At 37.1% G+C, this 22,995-nt stretch overlaps 2 protein-coding genes and 1 long non-coding RNA gene across 3 annotated transcripts; 1 reads left to right on the forward strand and 2 right to left on the reverse strand.

Annotated features, from left to right (window-relative positions):
* The first annotated feature begins 1,481 nt into the window (after window positions 1-1,481).
* LOC149011813 (uncharacterized protein At4g33100-like) lies at window positions 1,482-2,349 on the forward strand. Its single transcript, XM_089161365.1, has 3 exons — window positions 1,482-1,706; window positions 1,795-1,879; window positions 1,967-2,349. Exons 1-3 carry the CDS (start codon window positions 1,621-1,623, stop codon window positions 2,039-2,041), a joined length of 246 nt encoding a protein of 81 aa, XP_089017491.1. The 5' UTR covers window positions 1,482-1,620; the 3' UTR covers window positions 2,042-2,349.
* Window positions 2,350-2,419: 70 nt separating this feature from the next.
* On the reverse strand, window positions 2,420-10,991 carry LOC149011814 ((S)-coclaurine N-methyltransferase-like). The gene is made up of 8 exons (XM_089161363.1): window positions 10,735-10,991; window positions 10,215-10,323; window positions 9,493-9,717; window positions 4,563-4,662; window positions 4,375-4,485; window positions 3,976-4,059; window positions 3,700-3,758; window positions 2,420-3,009 (listed from the first exon to the last, which is right to left on the reverse strand). The coding sequence occupies exons 1-8, from the start codon at window positions 10,925-10,927 to the stop codon at window positions 2,817-2,819; spliced, it is 1,074 nt and encodes a 357-aa protein (XP_089017489.1). The 5' UTR covers window positions 10,928-10,991; the 3' UTR covers window positions 2,420-2,816.
* Window positions 10,992-12,163: 1,172 nt separating this feature from the next.
* Window positions 12,164-12,904, reverse strand: LOC149011815 (uncharacterized). Its single transcript, XR_016174779.1, has 3 exons — window positions 12,800-12,904; window positions 12,507-12,660; window positions 12,164-12,417 (listed from the first exon to the last, which is right to left on the reverse strand). It is a non-coding gene; the product is annotated as an uncharacterized LOC149011815 (long non-coding RNA).
* Between the last annotated feature and the right edge of the window lie 10,091 nt (window positions 12,905-22,995).

A 22,995-nucleotide genomic window follows, 5' to 3' on the forward strand; every position in this document is an offset into this window, starting at 1 on the left:
GTTTTGAGTTGCCGATGAAGATGACCCAACGAAGAGGAGATGCAAGACATTGGCAACCGCCATTAGGGGTAATCGAGGACGTTGAGGTTGAAACTTGAAACTCACAAATCGGGAGTTTGCACTTTGAAGCAAGACTATATGGGAGCATTTTTCTCTTCTTTGATTTTCGCCAATATATATATTTTTATTATTAATTTAGTTCGATTTTTTATTTTTTATTTTTTATTTTTTTTGTTTTGAGAATATTGTTATTAAAGAGGTCATTAGAACTACTTTTGTTGATGGCATATGTAATAACTCATCTTATGCACGCATTGATTACATCTTCAACGGGGAGACGCTATCTGCAAAGGTAAAACCCACGACCTCTCTGAAGCATGGATCTCTACCCATCTACCAAAAAAAACATGTAGATTTGGGAGGGCCATGCTACTAGCAAGTAGATTTTGTTGTGGTCACACGTTCAATGCATGAACGCTTGCGGGACATACCAAACCTTCCACCCTAATAGTGAGTGCAAATATCCTAAACTAAGGCCAAACAATGGCACTCATTTCTAACTGTTTAGTCATGTCTAGAAGTCCTAGTGAGACATCCATTATATCTCCTCTTACCAATTGCAACCCTAGAGAGTAGTTAGGTCTACCTTCTTTTGAAAAGAAAATTCGAAGAATTATGAGATCAAAAGGAGCATGAAAAGAGTAAATAAGCACCACGTGAAGAGAATGGCAAGAGCACTTGACATCTCCAAATAACCCGGCCCAATGGATCCTCTTATCGATCATCGATTAATTTCAATCTTGTGGTATTATTCACTGTCTGACTTAACCATCAGAGATGGCACGCTCTGACTTGTTTGAAGTCTTTTAGGGTGCGTTTGATAAAGTTCTTAAAAAACGTTTCTGGCGTTTTTTTGTTCTTTGGGAACGGAATAACGGGTTAGAGGCGTTTGATAAAACGGTTCGTTCTTCTGTTCTTTAAGAATGGACTAGTCAGAAAAGTGTTATAAAGAACGCTTTTTGCAAAACATAAAAAAGATGTTTTTACCAAAGAACAGAAACCGAAGTGATAAAATTGGTTCAAATTGATGCCTTAGAACAAGTTTATCAAACACCAACTTATTTTTTCAGCCCAAAATAAAAAAAAAAAAACACTAACATATTCTATTTAGTGTTTTAAAAATATTTTCAGAATGGATTTATCAAACGCCCATTTTCAAGTAAAGAAAGGTCTTTTAGCACAGAAACATTAAAAAATGGTTTTGCATAAGAACTGGTTTCTTAGAATAGAAACGTTACCAAACGCATACTTAGCAGATCCAGGCTTAATCCGTCTTTTAAACAAATCGATGCAATCGAGGGCTTGACGGGCGATTCAACCAATGTGGTCCTATAATTTGGGTCACGGCTGGTTCGATGTAAGGCGATTACATCAGATGCACGAAGCGACTAAAACCGGATCGAACCAACCTAACCATTAGTCCAAAAGAATTTCAGAATTAGCGGCGGTTGGGTTAAAGCCTGACGAAAGATTTCTGGGTTTCGAGAGCTAAGAAGAATTTATGGTAAAGAAGACTGTGAGATCAAGGAAGACGATTGACTGATTCTGAATCTGAATGTTATGGGGATTAAGAAAGATAGGAGTGATTCTTCTTTAACATCTCCCTGCGCTCATCTCAAAGCCGCTTACCACCAGTGCTTCAACAGGTCAATTCCAATCCCCTTCAATCTTTCCCTTTCTCTTTCTCTGTGTGTGTTTGCAGTTCTTTGAATGTTTCTGATAAGGGTAAAGCAGGTGGTACTCAGAGAAGTTCTTGAAGGGTCAGTGGGACAAAGAGGAATGCGTATCAGAGTGGCAGAAATACAGAGAATGCCTTTCTGTATGAATCTGCTCTTCGTTGTAACTAATTAAGAATTCAATTGTGCTTCTTGTGAATTATTTCTTTTCATCTTCTTCTGTTTCACAGCAACATCTGGAAGATAAACATCTCAGTCGCTTCCTTGAAGCTGAAGCCAATGTCTATACCTCTGAATCCAACTGAGACCCAGATGATGATCCAGAACTGATGATAGCTGATGCTGCTTCTCGTTCCCAGAAATATAAATATTACAAGTCTTCAATGTACTCTGTTTTTGCCCTAACTTCATGAGGTCCCATTTTTATTGGGGGGTTTCTTAGCTTCCATCAAATCAGAGCTAAGGGTTCTTTAATGCCCTCAAGCCATTGTTAATCCTGTTGGAAACTGGTGAAACTACTGAATTAAGCTTGTTAAGCATGACTGATACATGAAACTGAGTATCAGAAAATTCTTGTGGATTTTATTTGTGGATTTGTAGAAGGAAAGATTTGATGTTATTCAGTGCTTCTCTTCCTTACTGCTGAGATAAATTAAATTCCATTGTTAAAATCTAGTGCCCCTTTTCTTTTTTTTATGGTAAAATATGACCTGTTCCTTTCTGACTCAAATGGGAACAGTCCAACACCCAATTCCAGTTTATCAAAATCTGAGTCAAGCAGCTGATGCCAGGATCGAATCCATTGAAATGAAAGAGAGCCATGGAAGGTGTATGACTTAAGAAATGAGCCTTCTCTCATTTCGTTGTTTAATCCTCTGTGCTAGCACATTAAAAACCATAATGCTATAGAAAGTTCCATAAAGGCAGTTAATCAGCTGCTATTTTATTCTTCCATCCTGAATCCCTACAGGGTAGTTTTTGAAGTATCCTTTGGTACTGTTTCAACTTTACAATGGATTTTCCACGGTTTGCCGACTGAAACAGATATAGAACAGTACAAAAATGAATCTATGACACTCATCATTTCTTCTTGAATAAGAAATGTGCAACCATCCATTCTTCTCCGTTGTTATAGCCGAAAAGTTCTGCGACGGAGATGAAGAACGTTCGCCAGTAGGCAGTCCACTTGACAGCTGAATCTTTGCCATAAGTTGACTCCATTATTGGAGTAATAGAACCCCTGTTCTGGTCCATCCTCTTAAGCCACTCCTCACTGCAAGACAGCATGACATTAGCTATATTTTTATGAAATAGGCAGCAACAATATTTGAGAACCTAAATGGCCTAATTCAACCTATTGCACGGTTAGATTACATGGGCCATTCAATCATTAATTATATAATCTCTCTTCTGATAAGAGGAAACTGCTAAGCACACAAAGGTTCATGCTTAGGGAGCCATGCATACCCAAGAGATACTGTTACAGTGAATACACCAATGTACATATGTGGTAGCTACCATGTCAGCAGTATCCCAGTTTTCTGAGTAACATGCTCAACATTAAAAGTTAAAATGAACTAATAAAAAGCGCAAATAAAAAGGAGGGGGGGGGGGGGCACGTCTTTTAAAAGCTAAAGCTCGCAGTTAATCATAAACACACCACCTTTATTTAAAACATTCGATGGCACTTTTTGTAAAAATGACATTGAAAGGAGAAAGCTTGCTCACTACAGGTCATTAATGTGAAAGATAATATCCAAAAGAGAAAAGTATCAAAATGAAATTATGTCTGCAATTGCATTCTGTCATTCCCCTTTCCAACAGACGGGGTTACTACTTCTGAATACATCAAAATTGTCAGAGTCATGCTGCCATTTTCAGAACTAATGCTACGAACACCATCTTGCATGAAAAATGTTCATTCTATCAGCATCAATTGTATTCAAGAGCACTATGCCCTTACCTCGTTCGTGCATAATGTGTCCCATTTATAAGCCAATGGTTAACTATAGAAACATCATCCTGCAAGAAAATTGCCTTGTTATTGTTGATTAATAAGGAAAAAGGAGGCAGGTGAGGTGGAGAAGAAGAAAAAAAGATGCCTAGGGATAGAGATTGTCCATATTTTACAGTGATCTTAAGGACCAGTAACATGACTGTTTAGTTTCCATGCAAGATCAAAATATTTATAATGCCTAGGGCATGAGAAAGCTACTTCATAGACAACTTCTTACGACACCTGAAAGTAAAGAAGTAAGTTTGCAGAAGGCATTGTCCCTCCAGTGAAGAAGTATCTGGTGATCCAGTCGTCTTCATTTTTGTCCTGTATGAGATGAACGGGTAAATAGTTGCATAATTACCAGAGCTAAGAGAATTATAAATTTAGCATTCAAACATTTGACGAAAATAAACAGAATGAAAGATTGGTGGCAAGTGGCAACAAAACACCTCTTGCATTAGCACTTCATATAATATAAGAAAGAATTGGATCTATGCTGACGTGAGAGTGAAATTCTGAATAGGAAATCATTGTTGAGAAAATTTTCAAATGAAAATCTAAAGTTACTGGTAAACATATAACTAATAATTGTAATGCCAGCACAAGTTCTGTACCATTTCATAACCAAACTATGCATACCTCAAAGTGGTAAGCAAATGCTTTGTGACAGAAGTAATGTATGAAAAGAAGGCTGTCCTGCTTCATCCACTTTGATATCTTCTTAAGGAGGTCCTGATAGTTCTTCATGTGCTGCATCAAGGGACAAACTAACGTTGAAGACCATATTGACAAACTTCATAAACTTAGTAGTCTCAAATATTTCATACTTCAAACATTTCTATGGATAAAACTCTATCGAAGGAGGCCTCCATTTCATACGTGCTAATGTCTCCAACAATGATTTCAAGATTTTGCAGCTGCAGTTCCCTGACAAGTTAAAATGCATGCAGTTCAGTAGGTGAAGGAAGTTTAATTTTTAAGCATAGGTTAGTTAACAGCTAAACAAGCTAGCCTTGGAGAATCAGGGGAGGGTAAGTGTGAGGTTAAAATGGACCAGATTGTTTACACCATCCCAGGTCTCCATATTGGAAAGAATGCAAAGTAGATACTGTAGCATATCTATTCCAAATTTGTACTTTAAACATAGAGAGAAAAGCATAAAGTGTTTTAGCTGCCTAGGCTTGTATGGCAAGAGTTCATCCATTTTAACAGGAACCCATTGAAAGGCACATCCCTTGAAAACTGACAAGCATAAGAATTATGCTGGATATTTTGGCATTTGATGTGTGTTCATCAAAACCAGTTTAGTTAGATTAAATTAATTAATTACATTTTCTTATGTGCTAGTAATTATTGTTATAATTTGTTCAACTACCCATTATGTCCATTTATTTGTTCTAAACTACGGACCAACTTTGGCATTCTGTTCTAGGGTTGTTGACTCACCGTATTGTATAATTCAACAATTATATTGGTTGAAAAATATAAACATGTATATTTTGATGATATATGTCAGTCCATAAAAATTCTTCAATGGTTCACCACATATTGTGTTTAGCAACATAAATTTCTGGTAATTACTTTTTCCTCTTACCTAAGCTGCACTTAGTGTTACACTTGCCTTTTGTGAGTCAGTGGAGTCTAATGGTCATTGTACATTTTAACCCTAAGGATCAAGCTTATCAAGGGGCATGTAAGTGTGTTAAGATTCCATGCACAGCTAGACTTTGAGGAATGATGAAGGAGGAGGAACCTTGGAGCACATCAAGACGAGAACCAAAATTCAATACATGGATAAGCATCTAAGTAAAAGCATGTCACAATAAAAACCACTCACTCCATTACAGAATAGGAACATCTATCTCAAATATGAGATACAGAGCAAGCGACCTCCAAGAGATGGCAATTCATGCATTCAGTCATATCATTCTGAGCAGGAGTTTCAAAATTTACTTGTTTGAAGGATAATACTCATGGGTGACAAGATAGTATTGGCATGAATATTCCTTACATTGTCATCACAAAGGATCTAAGTAGTGGCATTATATTGAGTCTGAAAAAGAAATAAAGATCTCAGTTGTCATTTTATGATTCAGTAAGCAGATCTGTAGATCCTTGTGTGACAATCAATAGAAGTCACAAACCAGAGGTAATCAGAAATTGAAACATAAAAGCAGAGTCCCACATATCAGAATGAATCACAGTAGATGGTGAAACACCTGTACTATCCAAACTAGAAAAATTAACAAGGGTTAGGTTGGAAAAATCACAAACATCACAGAAAAGTTAATTGGGTTTTACAATGCTATGAAATAAAGTGGGAAAATACTTTAGTTAAAGCATCAATGGGAGGAGCACCCAACCTTCAATTCCAATTCCAGTAATGTAACTAAAATAAAGTTGTTCGGACTTTGAATAGAACTCCTCCAATGAGCATGACTAGAAACAGTGGAAAAAGAAAAAGAAATCATCCTTGAGCAAATACAAACCACTATGTTTTCTGCCACAACCAATTGTTTTCCCATCACCAGGTCTTGAAAGAGAAAGGGGGGCATTATAAAATGTGACTTTACAATTCAAAACAACAGTGAGACCACTGGAAAAAAAACTGGTGGAAAAATCAGAGACATGTAAAACAGAAGATAAAGATAACGAGCGAGAACAACAAATAGAACCCTTCCCAGACACAGTGCTTTCAGCAAGCCAAACTCTATCCTGAACAAGGACAACGCTAATAGAACAAACTAGAAGAACAACTCATATGATCGAAAGCAATTGAGTCAATTACCCAAGGATGGGATATGATTGAGGCACCACCGAAGGGAATACCTGAATGAGAATGTGATGCAAAACCCGACCTTGAATCAGGGAGGCCGGCAAGAGATTGATTGCAGCCAGAATCAACAAAATAAGGAGAGTAAAAACTGAATATAACAAACTAGAAGAACAACTCATATGATCGAAAGCAATTGAGTCAATTACCCAAGGATGGGATATGATTGAGGCACCACCGAAGGGAATATCTGAATGAGAATGTGATGCAAAACCCAACCTTGAATCAGGGAGGCCGGCAAGAGATTGATTGCAGCCAGAATCAACAAAATAAGGAGAGTAAAAACTGAATATAACTAAAACTTGTAATCCTGTATAGAAAGGGTGAATCCAGTGGTGAAGGTTTTCTGGACAAGAAAAGTCCAAGCAACTTTCCCACGCAGCCTTAGCCCAGCAACATTTTGCTGAGGCTGTTTTGGTGCCTTGACCTCAGGCTACAACTGTGGTCCATTGACCATTGTGCAAAGGCCCGCCCTTTATAACTGAAATTTGTATTTATGCTAAGATCAAAAGAGAAGAACGGGGAATCGGTATAGTAGGCTTTCTCAGCCTGGGTGTGTCTCGTCTGCATCTATCTTAGCTGTTGAAAAAGGTCTTCTCAAACCAAAGGCATGGAAGAAAGCAATTTAAGCTCAATTTATCAAGTCATATTTCTGACCAGGCCTATTAGTATCTTGTCCTAAGCTTAAAATACTATGTCCCAAAAGTTAGAAATTACCAAATAAAAGCTAAGCAACTAAAATACAAACATCTTAGAAACCTAGCTAACAAACATCAAAATGGAAACTCCTAAAAGCAAAAATTAGCAACAAGCTGAAATTGAAACCTACCTAATGTTCTATTGCAATGAAATAAAATATCCTTCTGAAACTAAACTATGGCAGCACTAGAATAAACTCTTTCCTTCACTGATGGACCCATATGATCTTCTAAATTGCATTTTGCACCCCAGACAAGGCAAATATGAGGCTCTGACATAATTCACATGAATGGTTGCCATGAACAGTGTTTTGGGTTTTTTCCTTCATATTTTGCTCTACACCTGTGAGGACTGGGTTGGAAAATACTGACACAAATGCAAATACAGTGGTGGTGAAAGCTAAGTCGAAGACTAAGCTGCTCATCTTTCAAAAGGGAGGAACAACAAAAAGTGGTGGCTGATGTGGAGTTTGACATTATCGATTGATGAGGCAGGCTTGACTCACCACGTCTATGGTCATGTAAATTGGAATTGGTAACTCGCCCATGCAGTTTCCAGCAAATTTAGCACACTGATCAAACTTGACAGGTTTCTTTTCAGAAGTGGAACCATCACAAAATTGTGTAAAATCAAGGAAAAGGACTGCTCCAGCGTTGAGAAGGGAATGCCTAAGAAGTTGGGCATGGATTTGGCCATACTCAAACATTAGACCAGCCCCCCCCCCCCCCCCCCCAAAAAAAAAAAAAAAAAAAAAAAAAGAAAAGAAAAAACATATCAGGCCCTACCCTTTGTTTTCCTGTTGCGCTCTCCCCTTCCCTTCTCTCCTTTTGGCTGATGAATTATTCATTCATCCCAGAAAAACAATCAAATACCTCGAGCTTGTCATCATGCTTCTTGAATTTTGGGGTATTTGTAGAACAAGTGACCTGTAAATCCTCATAAAAATCTAATTCTTGACACATACTATGCAACACTGAATAGTACCATGACAGTTGTGTCTTCAGTTTGGTCTCACAAATATTCTTTTCTGAAGCTTGTAGACTTGAGCATCATTTCCAGTCTTGAGATATGCATATTGGGAAGCGTTTTAATTCTTACCAGCAGTATCTAGTGATAGACAACCTCATGCAATATGAAGTTTGTATAGAACGAATGAAGTATAACATTACCAAAGAATTTCCATTTCCTTTGAGATGGACCAGCACCAGCAGGCTTCTCAGTCTTGCCTGTAAGACACCCAATATAAACTTGGGAATCAATAGACAAATAACAAGATCAAGACCACATCAAATCATTGCTCCCATCTAATTTGGTAGAGGGAACAAAGGAAAATCACCATGAGTCCCAAGACTTATGCTTTCAGTTGCAGTTGATGCACTGGAAAGATTTACTATTGCATGCTCCAGCAACAAGGAACCATAGCGAAGGGCTGAGTGAATGCTGTAGCACTTAGGTATCAAAGATATACTTTGAAGATGGAAGAGAACTTCTCAGGTCAGATACAGGCAACCTAAGTAGAAGAAACAAAACAGCAAAGGGGTCCTCAGTGGTTCAGGTTTTCAAACAGAAGAGTGTGGTAGAGGTAGATCAGAGAGAGAGAGAGAGAGAGAGAGAGAGAGAGAGGGACAGAGATGGCAGCTGCAGTTTTTAGGAATTTGATCTGAAGGTGGATCTTTGATCTAATACCATGATGGTTGGTGAACAGTTGTCTTGTCATATTGACAGCAGGCCGTCTTTACGTATAATGAATGATAATGAGTGCAAGTACAAGAACACCATAGGAGGACTGGATTTAGTATCCTTCCATATTCTATATATAGAATACAATACAATAGAATGTCAATACAATACCTAAAAGAAATTTGGTGTCGGTATATGTAAGAAACATAATCCAACATACATAATCAATTGAACATACTTGTCTGGTCATACTTTGTTCTCCACTTTAAACATGACATATTTCATAAATTATTTATCTATAGTGTTTTAAGTTTTAAGCTTCAAATTGTATTTTGCAGGTGCCCTTAGCATCTCCATTTTTTTTTGTCTAACCAATTTCATACATATTGTCATTTATCTTTTGTCTCACCATTAAAATACAATATGTTTATTAAAGAACGATCTTCTGATACCCAGTAGTGATATGTTAAACCTTGGATATTCCAGTATTCCACCAAGAATATTTTTCCCCCACGTAGACAAAACAGTGAGTATCAATAATGTACCTGCATTGTTCATCTATAAATGCTTTTTGCGTTGTTGAATTGCAAATCCCTGTGATCCTGCAGTTAGCATATTTTTGAGCAATATACAATGCAAGAGATCCCCAGCCACATCCGACATCAAGGATAGTTTGACCATCTTTTATCTGCGCCCTTTCACAATACAGCTCCAACATTGCTTTCTCAGCTTCCTCTAGGTTGTTTGAGTTATCACTAAAGTAGCAACAGCTGCACAAGTTCATTGCTTCAACAAATCAGTGAATTCATAACTAAACCATGTATAAGCTCATCTGAATAGTACACATCTTGACAAAAAAGCATAAACTTCAAGAAGTCATATCTTGTGCCCACAATTGTTATTGTAATTGCAAGTTTTTAGCTGCCCTGCAATTTCAATAACTACTAAACCCGTGGATAAATTCTGGCCCTCTATGATTTAATGCCCTTTCACTTGCTAGTTGTGCTAAGATTTGCATATTTATTATGCCCAGGAGAGAGTGAGATTCTTTCCAGAATAAAGAAAAACATTGATTGGAACAGAAGTTCATGATTCCCCTTGATGCAGATGATAGAAATTCTGTGTTGAAATACCTCCCCCGCGACAATTAAGTTTTCCTTATACAACACCACTCATTCAGCTATCTATTATTTATTCAAACTAACACAGATAATTGATTGATATGACAAAAGGACGTGGAAATGATGTAGAATTCATAGTCAGTTACCTGTATTTGAGATTCTTTCCTAGTACCAATTTGAAGAAGGAAGTAGGTAATTCATAATGTTGAGCCTTTGCTTTCTCTGTCTGGACAGCTATCGGCATTTCTTTAAGAGCTGTGAAGAAACAATAATTTTATTTTCAAAGAAATGCATACAGTAGCAAGGAAAAATTCTAACAATGCAATCTCCTATACAACTATAACCAAGTATTTACATAGTTAAGTCTCAGGAATTTGTTGCACGTACAATTAATTCACCATGCTTTGTGTGATTTCAGTTATATAATCATCAAGATGACATTATTAAGAATAAAATGTAACTAATTCGAAATTTGAACTTGTAATTGTAAATCTCATTGTAAGATTTCGAAATGCAAATGACCGATTCATTCTCTCTATTGTTTCATCGTGGATGACATGATTTATATTTGAAGCAACTCTGTAATATTATATTCCAGTTCAGTTCACATTGACAATCAAGATAAAATCTGGAAGCAAGAGAATGAGAGAGAGAGAGAGAGGTTACAATTAGCGAATTGAAGGAGATCAGAAAGCTGGAGTTCAGTGGATGATTTGTAGCAGGAGCGGAGACGGCCGGCCAACAGCAACCTCGTCAACCTCCTAACCACCATGTCCGGCAAGAGATTTCGCTCCAGAGACGCCAACATCATCCGTACAGATGCTCCATATGGTACCTGCACCAACGCCTCCATGCTCATCTCGTTCTCTCTCTCTCTCGGTCGAGGTTACTGCAATGCTGTAATGGACAAACCACTGTCACAAACGAAGATGGCAACATGAGTTGTTTAAAATTAGAATTCCGAGAAAGATAAGGTGTATGTGTTTTACATTTTTACCCCTGCTTTCCTTATATTTTCCTTTTTACTCTTTCTAAAATCTAGAAATTCTCACCACAGGTGGTGGTTCTGTTTGTTCCACGTCGCCCAGCTCAGTTCCATGAGGAACTAAATTAAGTTTTATTGTATTCTGATAATTTTAATAATTAGTATCTTAATCCGATTCTTAACGACTATTATGTAATGCAATATTGTTACGTGTCTTGCATTTTTGGCAGTTTTTTTTTTTTTTTGAGAACATTTTTTGTAGTTTATTTATTTTATTTTTTTGGTAGAAAATTTAATTTTTTAATAGGGTAGATCTCTTATTTGCTATAATATTTATTCTATAGGTAAGTCTTTTTTGTTATGGATAAGGCTGCGTTTGTTTGCTGGAATAAATATGGAGTGGGAAAAAAGGGATGAGAAAATTCTTGAAAAAAAATGTAGATTTTTTACTTTTTCTTTAAATCCCAAAGTTGTAGATTGTTTGGTTGCTTAGAGTGAGAAAGTTAAAAAAACTTGTTTGGTGATATAGCAATTCAACTTTCCCACCTCAAGTCATTTTAAAATCCCATAAATTTGGTAGGATTTTGTGAAAAAGTTTGGAAAAGTAAAAGTGGGACACACTACTATCACTTTTCCACAAAATTAAGGGTGTCGATTCGGTACGGTAACGGTAATTCGGTACGGTATGGTACGGTATTGAATTTGAAAACCTCAAACCATAACCGTACCGTACCATATTTAAACGGTACGGTATGAAAACGGTAATTTAAAAAATGGTACGGTATGAAACCGGTATGAAATCGGTATGGAAAAACGGCACGGTTCGGTATACGGTGCGGTTTTGTTACGGTATTGTATGGGAACATACCAAGTTTGGAACATGCAAAAAAACATGATGTGAATTATAATAAGCATACATCAACGTACAGTGACTTATACAACCACACTACCACAACCAGTGCAGAAATTTATAACATCCTTCCCCACTCTCCCTTTCTGAGTACTCTCTGTACTCTATCTCTGACCCACTGTTTTTCTTCTAATCCAAATAAAATTACCTATTGGAAGTACAATTTCATCAACTGGAAACAGATAAGAAGAGAAAGACCTATATATAATATAAGTGCTTAAGCTCTCACTTATTAACAAGAAGTGGATCAAGAACAGTGGATGGATTGAAGAAGCAGCAGCAAGTAAATGACTGTTGCAATGAAGCCGGCGATAAGAGCTCAAGTTACTCTGTCGCAGCACTTGGGAACTTGACCATAGATAGGCAACCAACCAGCGTGGCTATTCCCTTTGTTACCCACATATGCAATTGCTAAAGCTGCTGAAATGCTTGAGCTGAGCAACATTGCCATGATCTACAAAATCCCATAAAAGAACAATTTCATTAAATCTATCCATTTTTCAAATTCACAAACTCAAACCAAGAACAGAGGAGTTGAATTACCACATCAAGTGCCACAACCAAGCGCCAAAGGAGACTCTCTTTGGGAAGGAAAATAACCAGCAACCCATAAACACTAACAATGGCATTCGTTAACTATAACCTCTCTGTTATCTCCTTCGTTGATGCGGAGAAGCTTGAAGCCATCAGCATAAGCCTGCAGCAGATGACCATAAACATCAAAAGCAGGTTCCAAAGGACATCAAACTCGAGGCCAAACAAGGGAAAGTAGGCTCAAACATGTTGATATACATAAGAACTAACATCAAATTCATGAATATTTCATCAACAATTACCTTGTAAATAAGTATTCTAAGCAATCCAAGGGCACCAGCAAGGTGACAATCAGCCCACCGAACCAGAAAAAGAAACAAATGCGCAACAAGCTATAAGACAATCTCAACAGCCGCTGCCTCTACTCTCTGTTCTTCTCTTCGATTGTGACGAACAAAGGAAAGTTAGTGTTTAGAATTAGGGATTTAGGGTTATAGTTATGCGGTATACGGTATGAAAAACGGGATTCGGTATTCGGTTTAGCGGTACGGTAAACGGTATTTACCAACGGTATGACACCGTTTACCATAACCGTACCGTACCGAATGACCAAATTCGGTAACGGTACATACCGTACCGAATTTCAAAACGGTACGGTATGGTACGGTTTAAACGGTTCGGTACGGTATGGTTTAACGGTTTTTTAACCATATTGACACCCTTACACAAAATACTTTTATTCTCCTTCACCCCACTACACAACAGTTAAATGAGAATGATTGAACCATGGACACTGAATCTTGTGCCATATCTTTCAAAACCTTAATCTAAAATATTTTACCATGAGCAGTGTTAACTTCTTCCAAAAAGACTCTTGCTTCTTATTCCTAATTTATTTATCAAGTCCATTGGTTGTATGTCATTCAATCTTTGGTTTAAGGCTCCAAGCTTTCTGTTCATAATCTTTATACTCTACTTTGAGTGTTTTTTTTGGGTGGGGGAACAAGAGTTTTGGGGAGTATTACATATATATGTCGCTGGTAGAATTTGAATCCACAACTCTCCATTGAGAGATGAGATTCTTAATCGTCCTACTAATCCTCCATTGGCACATTCTTATATCGATTTTTTAATGACGCTCCCCACCCTTCAGTTTGTCAAATCATGGTTTGAGAAATCAAAGAAAGGAGGAGTAAGGGTGATTATTTGTGATCACGATGGAGATCCTCTGTTGGCTACATCCAATCCAGGAACTTACAGTTCTGCAGAAGAAGGAGAGATCATGGCATTTATAATTGGACTACTACAAGCGTTGGAGTGTGGATTTGATTCGATCTTGATTGAGTCAAATTACAAACAACTTCTCAGATATGTGCAAGGAGAATTGCATCCACCAACCTCTCATACAAGATATTAGGTTCCTCTTTGAACAATTTGAGAATTGTACCACCTTCCTATATTTCTAGGAGTCCTGTCTTCGTTTGGAAGGATAGTATTGAACTCCTTTGTGTCTTGGTTATTTAAGTATTGTTTAGAAGCCTTGTGATCATTTGTAGTAAAATGGAAGAAAGGATTAACAAATACATAATATATATTAAATTTTTTTAATAATAATAAAGAAAAGCCCTATACTCCAAAAGATATTGAAATTACAGCAAAACTTTCGACCCTTTGCATCTCTTAATAATTCAAGGCATCCAAAAAGAGGCCACGCCTCCATTTCTAAACCTAATTTTTAGCAGCTGATGTTGTCAAAAATTATGTTAGGGCTTATTTGGTTACATGACTTTAGAGATTTCAAATATCTAGAGATTTTAAATTTGTAGACTTCAAATCTATGGAGTCATAATTTATAAAATTAACTGTTTGGTTAACTGAATGTGTGGAATGAAATTTGTGGATTTATCTGTGGTTTTTGTGAATATACAAATATTTTTAGTGTTTTTATAATAGAGGTGAAATATCTGGATTTCACCCCATACCCATAAATCTATAGATTCACATTTTTAGTGTAAAAAAATGAATCTCTAAATATCATGAATCTAGAGATTTTCACAACCAAACGGATATAAATCTCGCATTTATGAATTCAGAGCTTTCAAATCTCTGGATTCATGTAACCATACAGGCCCTTACGAGATTTACTTTTCAATGACAGTGAGAAATTTTCGATTAAATATCCAGTAAAATTGATCCATACTCCGCCATCTTCGTCAAATAAAACAAGGAATATTTTTTGTAAGAACCATTGAAACTCAATCCACTCTCTTGACCCTCAAAGCTGTGATTAATTCAACAACTCTTATAAAAGCTTCAAATTTGGGGAGGGGAGGGGAATAATTTAAGAATCCTTTACAAACCTCTATCAATTACAGGGTATTTAACAATTATAGATGTAACTTGTTAGTCTCTCAACTTTACAAGGAGACTAGTAAAAAAGGAGAATCGTATAGAATGGGATCTAACCTTATGTAAAATCTTTTTTATACAAGGATAATAAAACTTAAACAAGTTGATTAGGACTTTTCTACCAGGACTTAGGTCATGAGTTCAAATGTGTGTATGTTTTTTTGGGTTAGATTGACCATTAACAATGAGAAAATAGAGAATATGTGACCAGACATAAGCAACAAGTGGAACAATAAAACCATCTGTAGGATTTAATTTCCAATTTAAAGCCATAAAGCTCTCTGGCCCCCAATTCAATCTAGCAGTATGGCTCTAAATGCTGCAGTGTTTCACACCAAATAATAACTAATGAAGAAGACAATCCCTGCAATGAAGGCCCAGACAGATGATCTGAGCCTGCATGGAAATCCTCACCCTTTCCCAGAAACCAAAAAAAGTATACATGTAATAATGATTTGGGAGAAAAATAAATTATGGCCCCATAAATAATTAGGTGCGGATAGTTATGATTTATGAAGCCCTCCACCCAAAATGTAATGGGAAGTAACTAAAGTTTTGGTCTACCAAAAAAAAAAAAAAAACTAAAGTTTTGGTTGGAATCATTTGTCACATTGCAGGCCAACTATACTTGAATTTAAATGAATAGATGTTTATCAAAAAATTGACTGAATGAATTATGTAATTACAAAATCTAAAGCAAACAATTATTGGTAATGGTTTGACTTCGATATGTGAGTTCAGATCTTCTATAAGCAAAGAAGAGGATTATGTTCCTTTTACACCTTTTTATCATATATTTAGGAGGAGATTCAACTATAATTTACCTCGTTTTTACTTAAAGGAGATTCTCTCCTTGTACATGTATACCGAAACGGTGTGAGAGGAGTACAATCCAAATCCAAACTCATATATTGGTACTCCATCAATTAACAAATACAGCTAAGTGCATTTTCTTTTCCTTGAATTACTGATGATTTAAAATGTATATCAAGCTTATTGAAAAGACAATTTTCGAATAAAATTTTTATGATCACAATATCTTAATTGGATCAGTATCCATTGAAAGCCCCAAATCCTCTACATGTATGTAGAAGAAATTTTTTAACCCACATGATTAGATTATTAACATTTTTTTTCTTCTATCAAAAGCAAATAAACACGTGTTCAATCTTAAAGTAAGATATTTTTATTTGGACACCCTCCCATGTGGCCGTTACAGTGGGGGACACCTCTCCATTGTTGGTACTTTATTTCATTGTGTTCATATTAGAGACTTTGGAGATTATCCACACTTAGAATAGATGTAGTCGAATTCACATGATCTAATTATTTGATTGGTGTTGCTTTGTACATTTCAAATTTAAAGAGGCCACGGATATATAGGATGTGGATGTCTTTTGGAGCACGAGAGGCGATGCAATTGCAGGCTTGCTTGCAGCTTACCCTTATGGCCTTACCCAGCTAGATGGAATTTCGAAGAAGGAAGAACGAGAGGACATGCTTACCCAGTTACCCGTAGTGCTTACCCAGACGGTAAGAAGGAAGGAAGAACGAGATTTGTAGAAAAGAAAAAGTGGACAGAGTAGAAGAAGGAACTAAACAAGAAGGAAGGAAGAACGAGAGGCATCAAGATTCAGGCAAGAGCTCTCGCAGTCTCGCTCTATCGTTGCTCTCTATTCTCTTCGAATGTGATGAACAACAGAGTAAAGTTAGCCAGTTTAGGGTTTAAAGTTACTAGAATTTAGGGTTATAGTTATACAGTATACGGTACCAAATTCGGTACAAAAAACGATATGCAGTATTCGGTATGGCGGTACAGTATACGGTACATACCGACGATATGATGCCCTATACCGAAACCATATCGTACGAAATTCGGTTTTGGTACAAACCATATTGAATTTTGAAAAGGTTCGGTACGGTGCAATTTATACAGTTTCGGTATTGAATCGACACCCTTAAGCACGAGAACCAGGTTGTGGTAGGACCTATTAGAGAGGCAGGAAAGCATCTGCATTTGATGGCATCTCCCCCACCACACAGTCATAATAGAGTTGAAATGACTAATATGTACCATGGGATCAGTCGAACTGTTGTACAAAGAGAAAGATGGAGTTTTGAATCCTAAAAGCAAAGGGGTTGTCATGATCTTAGGGATGAAGAAGTCTTAAGTCAATACCTCATGCATCTCCTCTAGGATCTTCTAGTCAAGTTGACATAAACACTCGGTCATGGCTTTGATCTGCCGATAGAGGTTCTTGTCCCTTCCGCTAAGATGCATTCGGGACTCCCCATTTGTGTTCATCGAAGCACTCAACTCTGCGCTGCGTTTCTTTAGGACTTACTTGTCCTTTGAGGTCGACGGCCTCCTGCAAAAGCTCCTGGGAACAAATGCCTAGCATGCTTCATTCCCAATCTGTCAAAAACAGAGCGATGGTCTCCTCCTTGATGACCTCTCCTTCGTTCTTCCTCTTCTCAGACTCTAGCAGAGTCAGTGGAGAGTAAAGCTATTCCAATTCCTTGGATCCTATCTTGCTAATTGAGGGGGGAGGGTACCACTTTCTCTGAAATAGTCACTGTAGGGCCCCTTAGGAGCATGAACTGACTCTATTGGGTCACCATTGTCTGGAAAGTACCCATCATCTCCATCATTGTCCTTTCCAGGGCTTGCGCCTGGGCAAAGTTATAAACTAGGGTCGAGGATGTTCCCTGTATGGGAAGATTAAAGTAGTTCCGTGCTCTTGGACTTGCACTTCACATGGAGGGACATGGGAAGTATCTTTGGATGGACCATCCTTTCGAGGGTTCACTTTCTTCTTTCCACCACATCCACGTCCTTGAGACTTAGACCATTATTATCTAAATTATCTCTTGCCATCTTTTTCTCAGATAGTAAGCATAGGAAAGTATGGTGAAGCTTCTTTCCCACAGACAATGCCAGATGTTGCTCCAAAATCTTCCTGCTCCGGTTAAACCAAGAAGGTGTCAAACCAGGGATCCATGAGCAAAGAAAACACGTGAGAGCAAACCGCCTCAGTGGACGAGAAGCCACCTCTGATGGTAAAGTTAGATTTCAGATAACACAATTCCTTTAAGGAAAGAGTAAATGCTCAAAGAGATGAAGCTCTTAGGTAGGTGTATGAGTTAATTATGTCTTACCTAGCGAGAGTCTAAGTGATCGTTTTTATAGTTGAAGCAAACCATGGAGACAATTGATGCTGGTCGTTGGATGGCTAGATACGATTCCCAATGATCTTCATTGAAGAAGCCAATACAAAAGCTTGCTTTGGGCGCACTTCACAAGTTCCATACATACCTCTGCAACAACTGACACCAGATGTGACATGTCTACTTCTAAACTCTTAACAAACCAGCAGGAAGAAATAGCCAGAGAGATTTCGATATGTGGGCATATCTCCTGATAAGTGCAGATCATTAAATGCATAAGTACAATGCATTAAATGTTGAATTTAATGCTCTGGCATGCGTATAACTGTATAAGGAGTGTTTCGTATCTGATTGTGATATTGCCAACAAAACTGAAGGCCGAGAAGTCCACGAAGTGATTGTTCTAGTAAGTGCCTACCGCCAAGTGTAAATTAGTTTCCACCTTCCGAGAAGTACCATGGTCTAACAGGCGATTGAGCCGAATCAGGTTGACTTCTGTTCATATGGCTCACATGCATTCAGGAGTCCCAAATGTGGTTTGGCATAACAACACCAACAAAGGCGATCATGAGACAATAATGTGGGATCAAACAAGTAATTTTATAGTTGCTCAGATGAAATATTGCAGGAGCTTATCCACCACAGCTGTGAAATTGGAAGATGCAAGAGATGGAGTGATATTGTCAAGATCGGTGCATGTGCATAAACTTATCTTATCCAATGACTACTTAGCTATAATCCCAGCTTTGAGGGAGCAAAATCACTCATTAGACTAGATATGCTCTAGTTTGTTTAAAGAGATACATAAATTCAGTCGTAGTTTTGCTTATTTGGAATTTCATTTTATCAATAGGGACTTTGATATGTTAACAGATTACTTAGCTAGAGCTTCTCAACAATTCTGTTTTGATAGAACTCGGTGGCATATCCCACCATAATGTTTTGTAGATAACTCTTTCATCTTTACCAAAAGATAACTCTTTCATCACCTACAGAAGAGTGAGCTTGTTAATATAAGTTTTAGTTTACGCAAAAATAATAATAATAAATTTCCTCAGATGAATAGTAGATCTAGATTTAAAATTAGAATCATACCATGCGCCACCTACCATACTTCTTTTTTTAAGGTAAACACCAAGTCACCAACAAATATTTAGGTCCAAACATATTTAGATAGTCATAGTGGCAAAACAAAAATGTAGCGAGGCCCAAACAAACAAAAATGGACTTAGAACCATTATTATCTGAATTATCTCCTACCATCTTTTATCATATGGTAAGCATAGGAAAGAATGAGAAAGCTTTTTCCCCATGATGATGCCAAATGTTGCTCCAAAATCTTCTTGCTTCAGTTCAACCAAAAAGGTGTCAAACCAGGGATCCGGGAACAAAGAAAATATGTGAGAGTAGACTGCCTTAGTGGATGGGAAGCCACCTCCAATGGTTAAGTTAGATTCCAAATAACATAATTCCTCTCAGGGAGGAATAAATGCTCGAAGAGATGAAGCTCTTAGATAAGTGCATGAGTTAATTTTGTCTTACCCAGCAAGAGTCTAAGTGATCATTTTTATAACGGGAGCAAACAATGGAAACAAATGATGTTGGCTGTTGGATGGCTGAATACAATTCCCAATGATCCTCATCGAAGAAGCCAATACAAAAGCTTGCTTTAGGTGCCCTTCAAAAGATCCGTACATACCTCTACAACAGCTAACACTAGATGTGACATGTCTACTTTTGAACTCTCGACAAGCTGGCAAGAAGAAATACCCAGAGGGATTTCGGTATGTGGGCAAATTCTCCTAATAAGCGCAGATCATTAAATGCATAGGTACGATGCATTAAATGCTAAATTTAACGTTCGGCACGCTTACAACTTGTATAAGGAGTGTTTCGTATATTATTGTGATCTTGCTGACAACTGAAGGCTAAGAAGTTCACTAAGTGATTGTTCAAGTAAGTGCCTATTGCCAAGTGTAAATTAGTATCCACCTTCTGAGAAGTACCATGGTCTGACAGGCGATTGAGCCGAACTGGGTTGACTTTTGTTCACATGGTTCGCATGCATTCGAAAGTCCCAACTGTGGTTTGCCATAACAACAAAAAAATGAGGCGGTAATGTGGGATCAAACAAGTAATTTTATAGTTGCTCAAATGAAATATTGCAAGAGCTTAGCCACCACAGCTATGGAATTGGAAGACACAAGAGATGGATTGATATTGGCAAGATTGGAGATGTGCAGAAACTTATCTTATCCACTGACTGCTTAGCTATGATCCTAGCTTTGAAGGAGCAGAATCAGTCACTAGACTAGATATGCTCTATTTTGTTTAAAGAGATACATAAACTCTTTGCTTATTTGGAATTTCATTTTATCAATAAGGGCTTTAATATGTTAGCAGATTAGTTAAGTAGAGCTTCTAAACAATTATGTTTTGATAGAACTTGAAGGCATATCCCACCATTATGTTTTGTAGGTGTTGCGTCTAGAACTTCTTCGAGAGCCGGATATTGAGATGACCACCTTAAGAGCTCTCCAACCAAGTTGGAATAACCGGGATGCCTACACACACAAAGAAAGCAAGAACGGTCCGGCCTAGTTTTGACCGGGGAACCGCCTCCGACGCTCAAGTCAGCCTAGGCAACAATAATGGTTCTTGAGAGAGTTCTCAAGAACGTAATGAGTAAGTACTCAGATGAAAGTTCTCGTACCTTTCTCCATGTAGGAGGTGGGTTTATATAGAGGTTACCTGAAGGCGGCGATTCCTTAAATTTTGGATCCATAGTTGAGGAGTGAGTGGAGTCACTTTGGAATAACGGCTCCTTCTTTGTCGGACCAGATAGAGCCGTTATCTGATGACTCATCTCCCCAATTCTCGGAACGGCTCTTACTGAGTAGTTATCTGTAACTAACTCTCTTGACCTGGCCGTCTTCTTCAACGTCTCTCTTGGACTTAGTCCAAATGGGCTTCTTGAGCTTATTCCGTGCATGTTCCCTGAAGGGGTGAATATGCTTCCTCCCGAGGGGGTTTTCTGTGCTTCTCAAGGGAGAACACTATTCCTCCCGAGTCTTCAGAATAATCATGGCCCAAGAGGGTTTTCTGTGCCTCTCAAGGGAAAACACTATTCCTCCCGAGTCTTCAGAATAATCAAGTCCCGAGTGGGTATGCGTTTTCTCCATAAGGGATTCTCAGAATCCTCCTAAGAGGACTTCCCTTAAGAAGACTTCTCTATCCCGAGTGGGGGTGTACGTTCGTCCCGAGTGGGGGTCCTCGAGATATATGTTTCCACAACAGTAGGTAACTCTTTTATCTTTACCAAAAAATATCTCTTTCATCACCTACTGAAGAGTGAGTATGGAAGGCTTAATATAAAATTTCCTTCACTTGTCCAAAAACAATACAAAAGAATTTCCTTTTCAGGTGAGTGGTAGATTCGGATTTAAAATTAGAATCATACCATGCGCCACCTACCATACTTCTTTTTTTAAGGTAAACACCAAGTCACCAACAATAATTAGGTCCAAACATATTTAGATAGTCATAGTGGCAAAACAAAAAATGTAGCGATGCCCAAACAAACAAAACTTTGTTGTTATCTACTTATCTAGGTGGTTGGAATACATTTGTTAACCTTCACCAAAAAAAATAAAGCATATTTCTATTATATTTCTATTCACCCTGAATGATATCGAATCTAAAAAACTATCAACAAAAATAAAAAAGAAAAATCTAAGAACCTACCTTCAAAAACACCAAAATCTAGAAATGTAGTATGAAAAAGGAAGCTTAATTATCATTATTGGCTGCCTAAGTAAGTATGAATGAATTTTTCCCGGTTCAAATAGTTCCGGCTGGTCCATGAGAACCAGCTAGGAGATCTTGTAGTTTTTTAATTTTTTTTTTTTACATGTGAGTCCTTTTAGTGGATCATAAACTAATGTTGGGTTCTCTTAATATAATATAGGGTAATTTTCATATGGACCCCCTGAGGTTTGGTCTATGTCATTTTTAGTCTAAAAAAATTAAGATTTGTCAATTTAAAGACAAATTATCGTTTTTATAACCAATTTGCCTTATTCTTTTTTTTTTTGGACAACTTTCATTTGGACTCCCTGAGGTTTGGTTTATGTCATTTTTAGTTCAAAAAAACTGAGATTTTTGTATTTGCCTCCCCTGTATTATAGAAAAGGTCAACTAAAAGACAAATTACCACTTTTATGACCAATTTGCCTTTAATTTTTTTTTTTTTTTTTTTAATTTAAAATTTTTACATATACATCATACCTGTCATGAAACTCGTGACTCCCTCTTAGTCAAAAAATTATAGAAAATCTTTAAATTTAAATAAATTTTAAAGTATGACCAAAATACCTTTATATGTTAAAATTACTCAAGCACCCCTTAGCTTATACCCTATTTTTGTACTAAAAGGGGAGTCACGAGTTTTTATGTAAACAATTTAAATTAAAAAAAGAAGAATGACAAATTGGTCATAAAAGTGATAATTTATCTTTAAATTGACCTTTTCTATATTACAGGGAAGGCAAATGCAAAGTGTCATATTTTTTGGACTAAAAATGACATAAACCAAATCCCAGAATGTCCAAATGAAATTTGCCCAAAAAAAAAAAAAAGAATAAGGGCAAATTGGTCATAGAATCGATAATTTGTCCTTAAATTGACTTTTTCTATAACATAGGGGAGGCATATGCAATAGACCAAACCTCAAGGGGTCCATATGAAAATTACCCTATAATATATTATGTGTGAGTCTCAAGCAGATTAATACCGTCGTTAAGTATATTTAAATTTCAAATATAAAATGACCAAAGTACCTTTCAGATTATTTAATATATTGTATTAATATATGGTTGATGGTTCTAAAAGGAGATAATTGGTCGTTAAGCATTAATTATAT

The sequence above is a fragment of the Hakea prostrata genome, chromosome 7 (assembly GCF_041222555.1).
Source record: "Hakea prostrata isolate BN-2017 chromosome 7, UWA_Hpros_2, whole genome shotgun sequence".
Lineage (NCBI taxonomy): Eukaryota > Viridiplantae > Streptophyta > Magnoliopsida > Proteales > Proteaceae > Hakea > Hakea prostrata.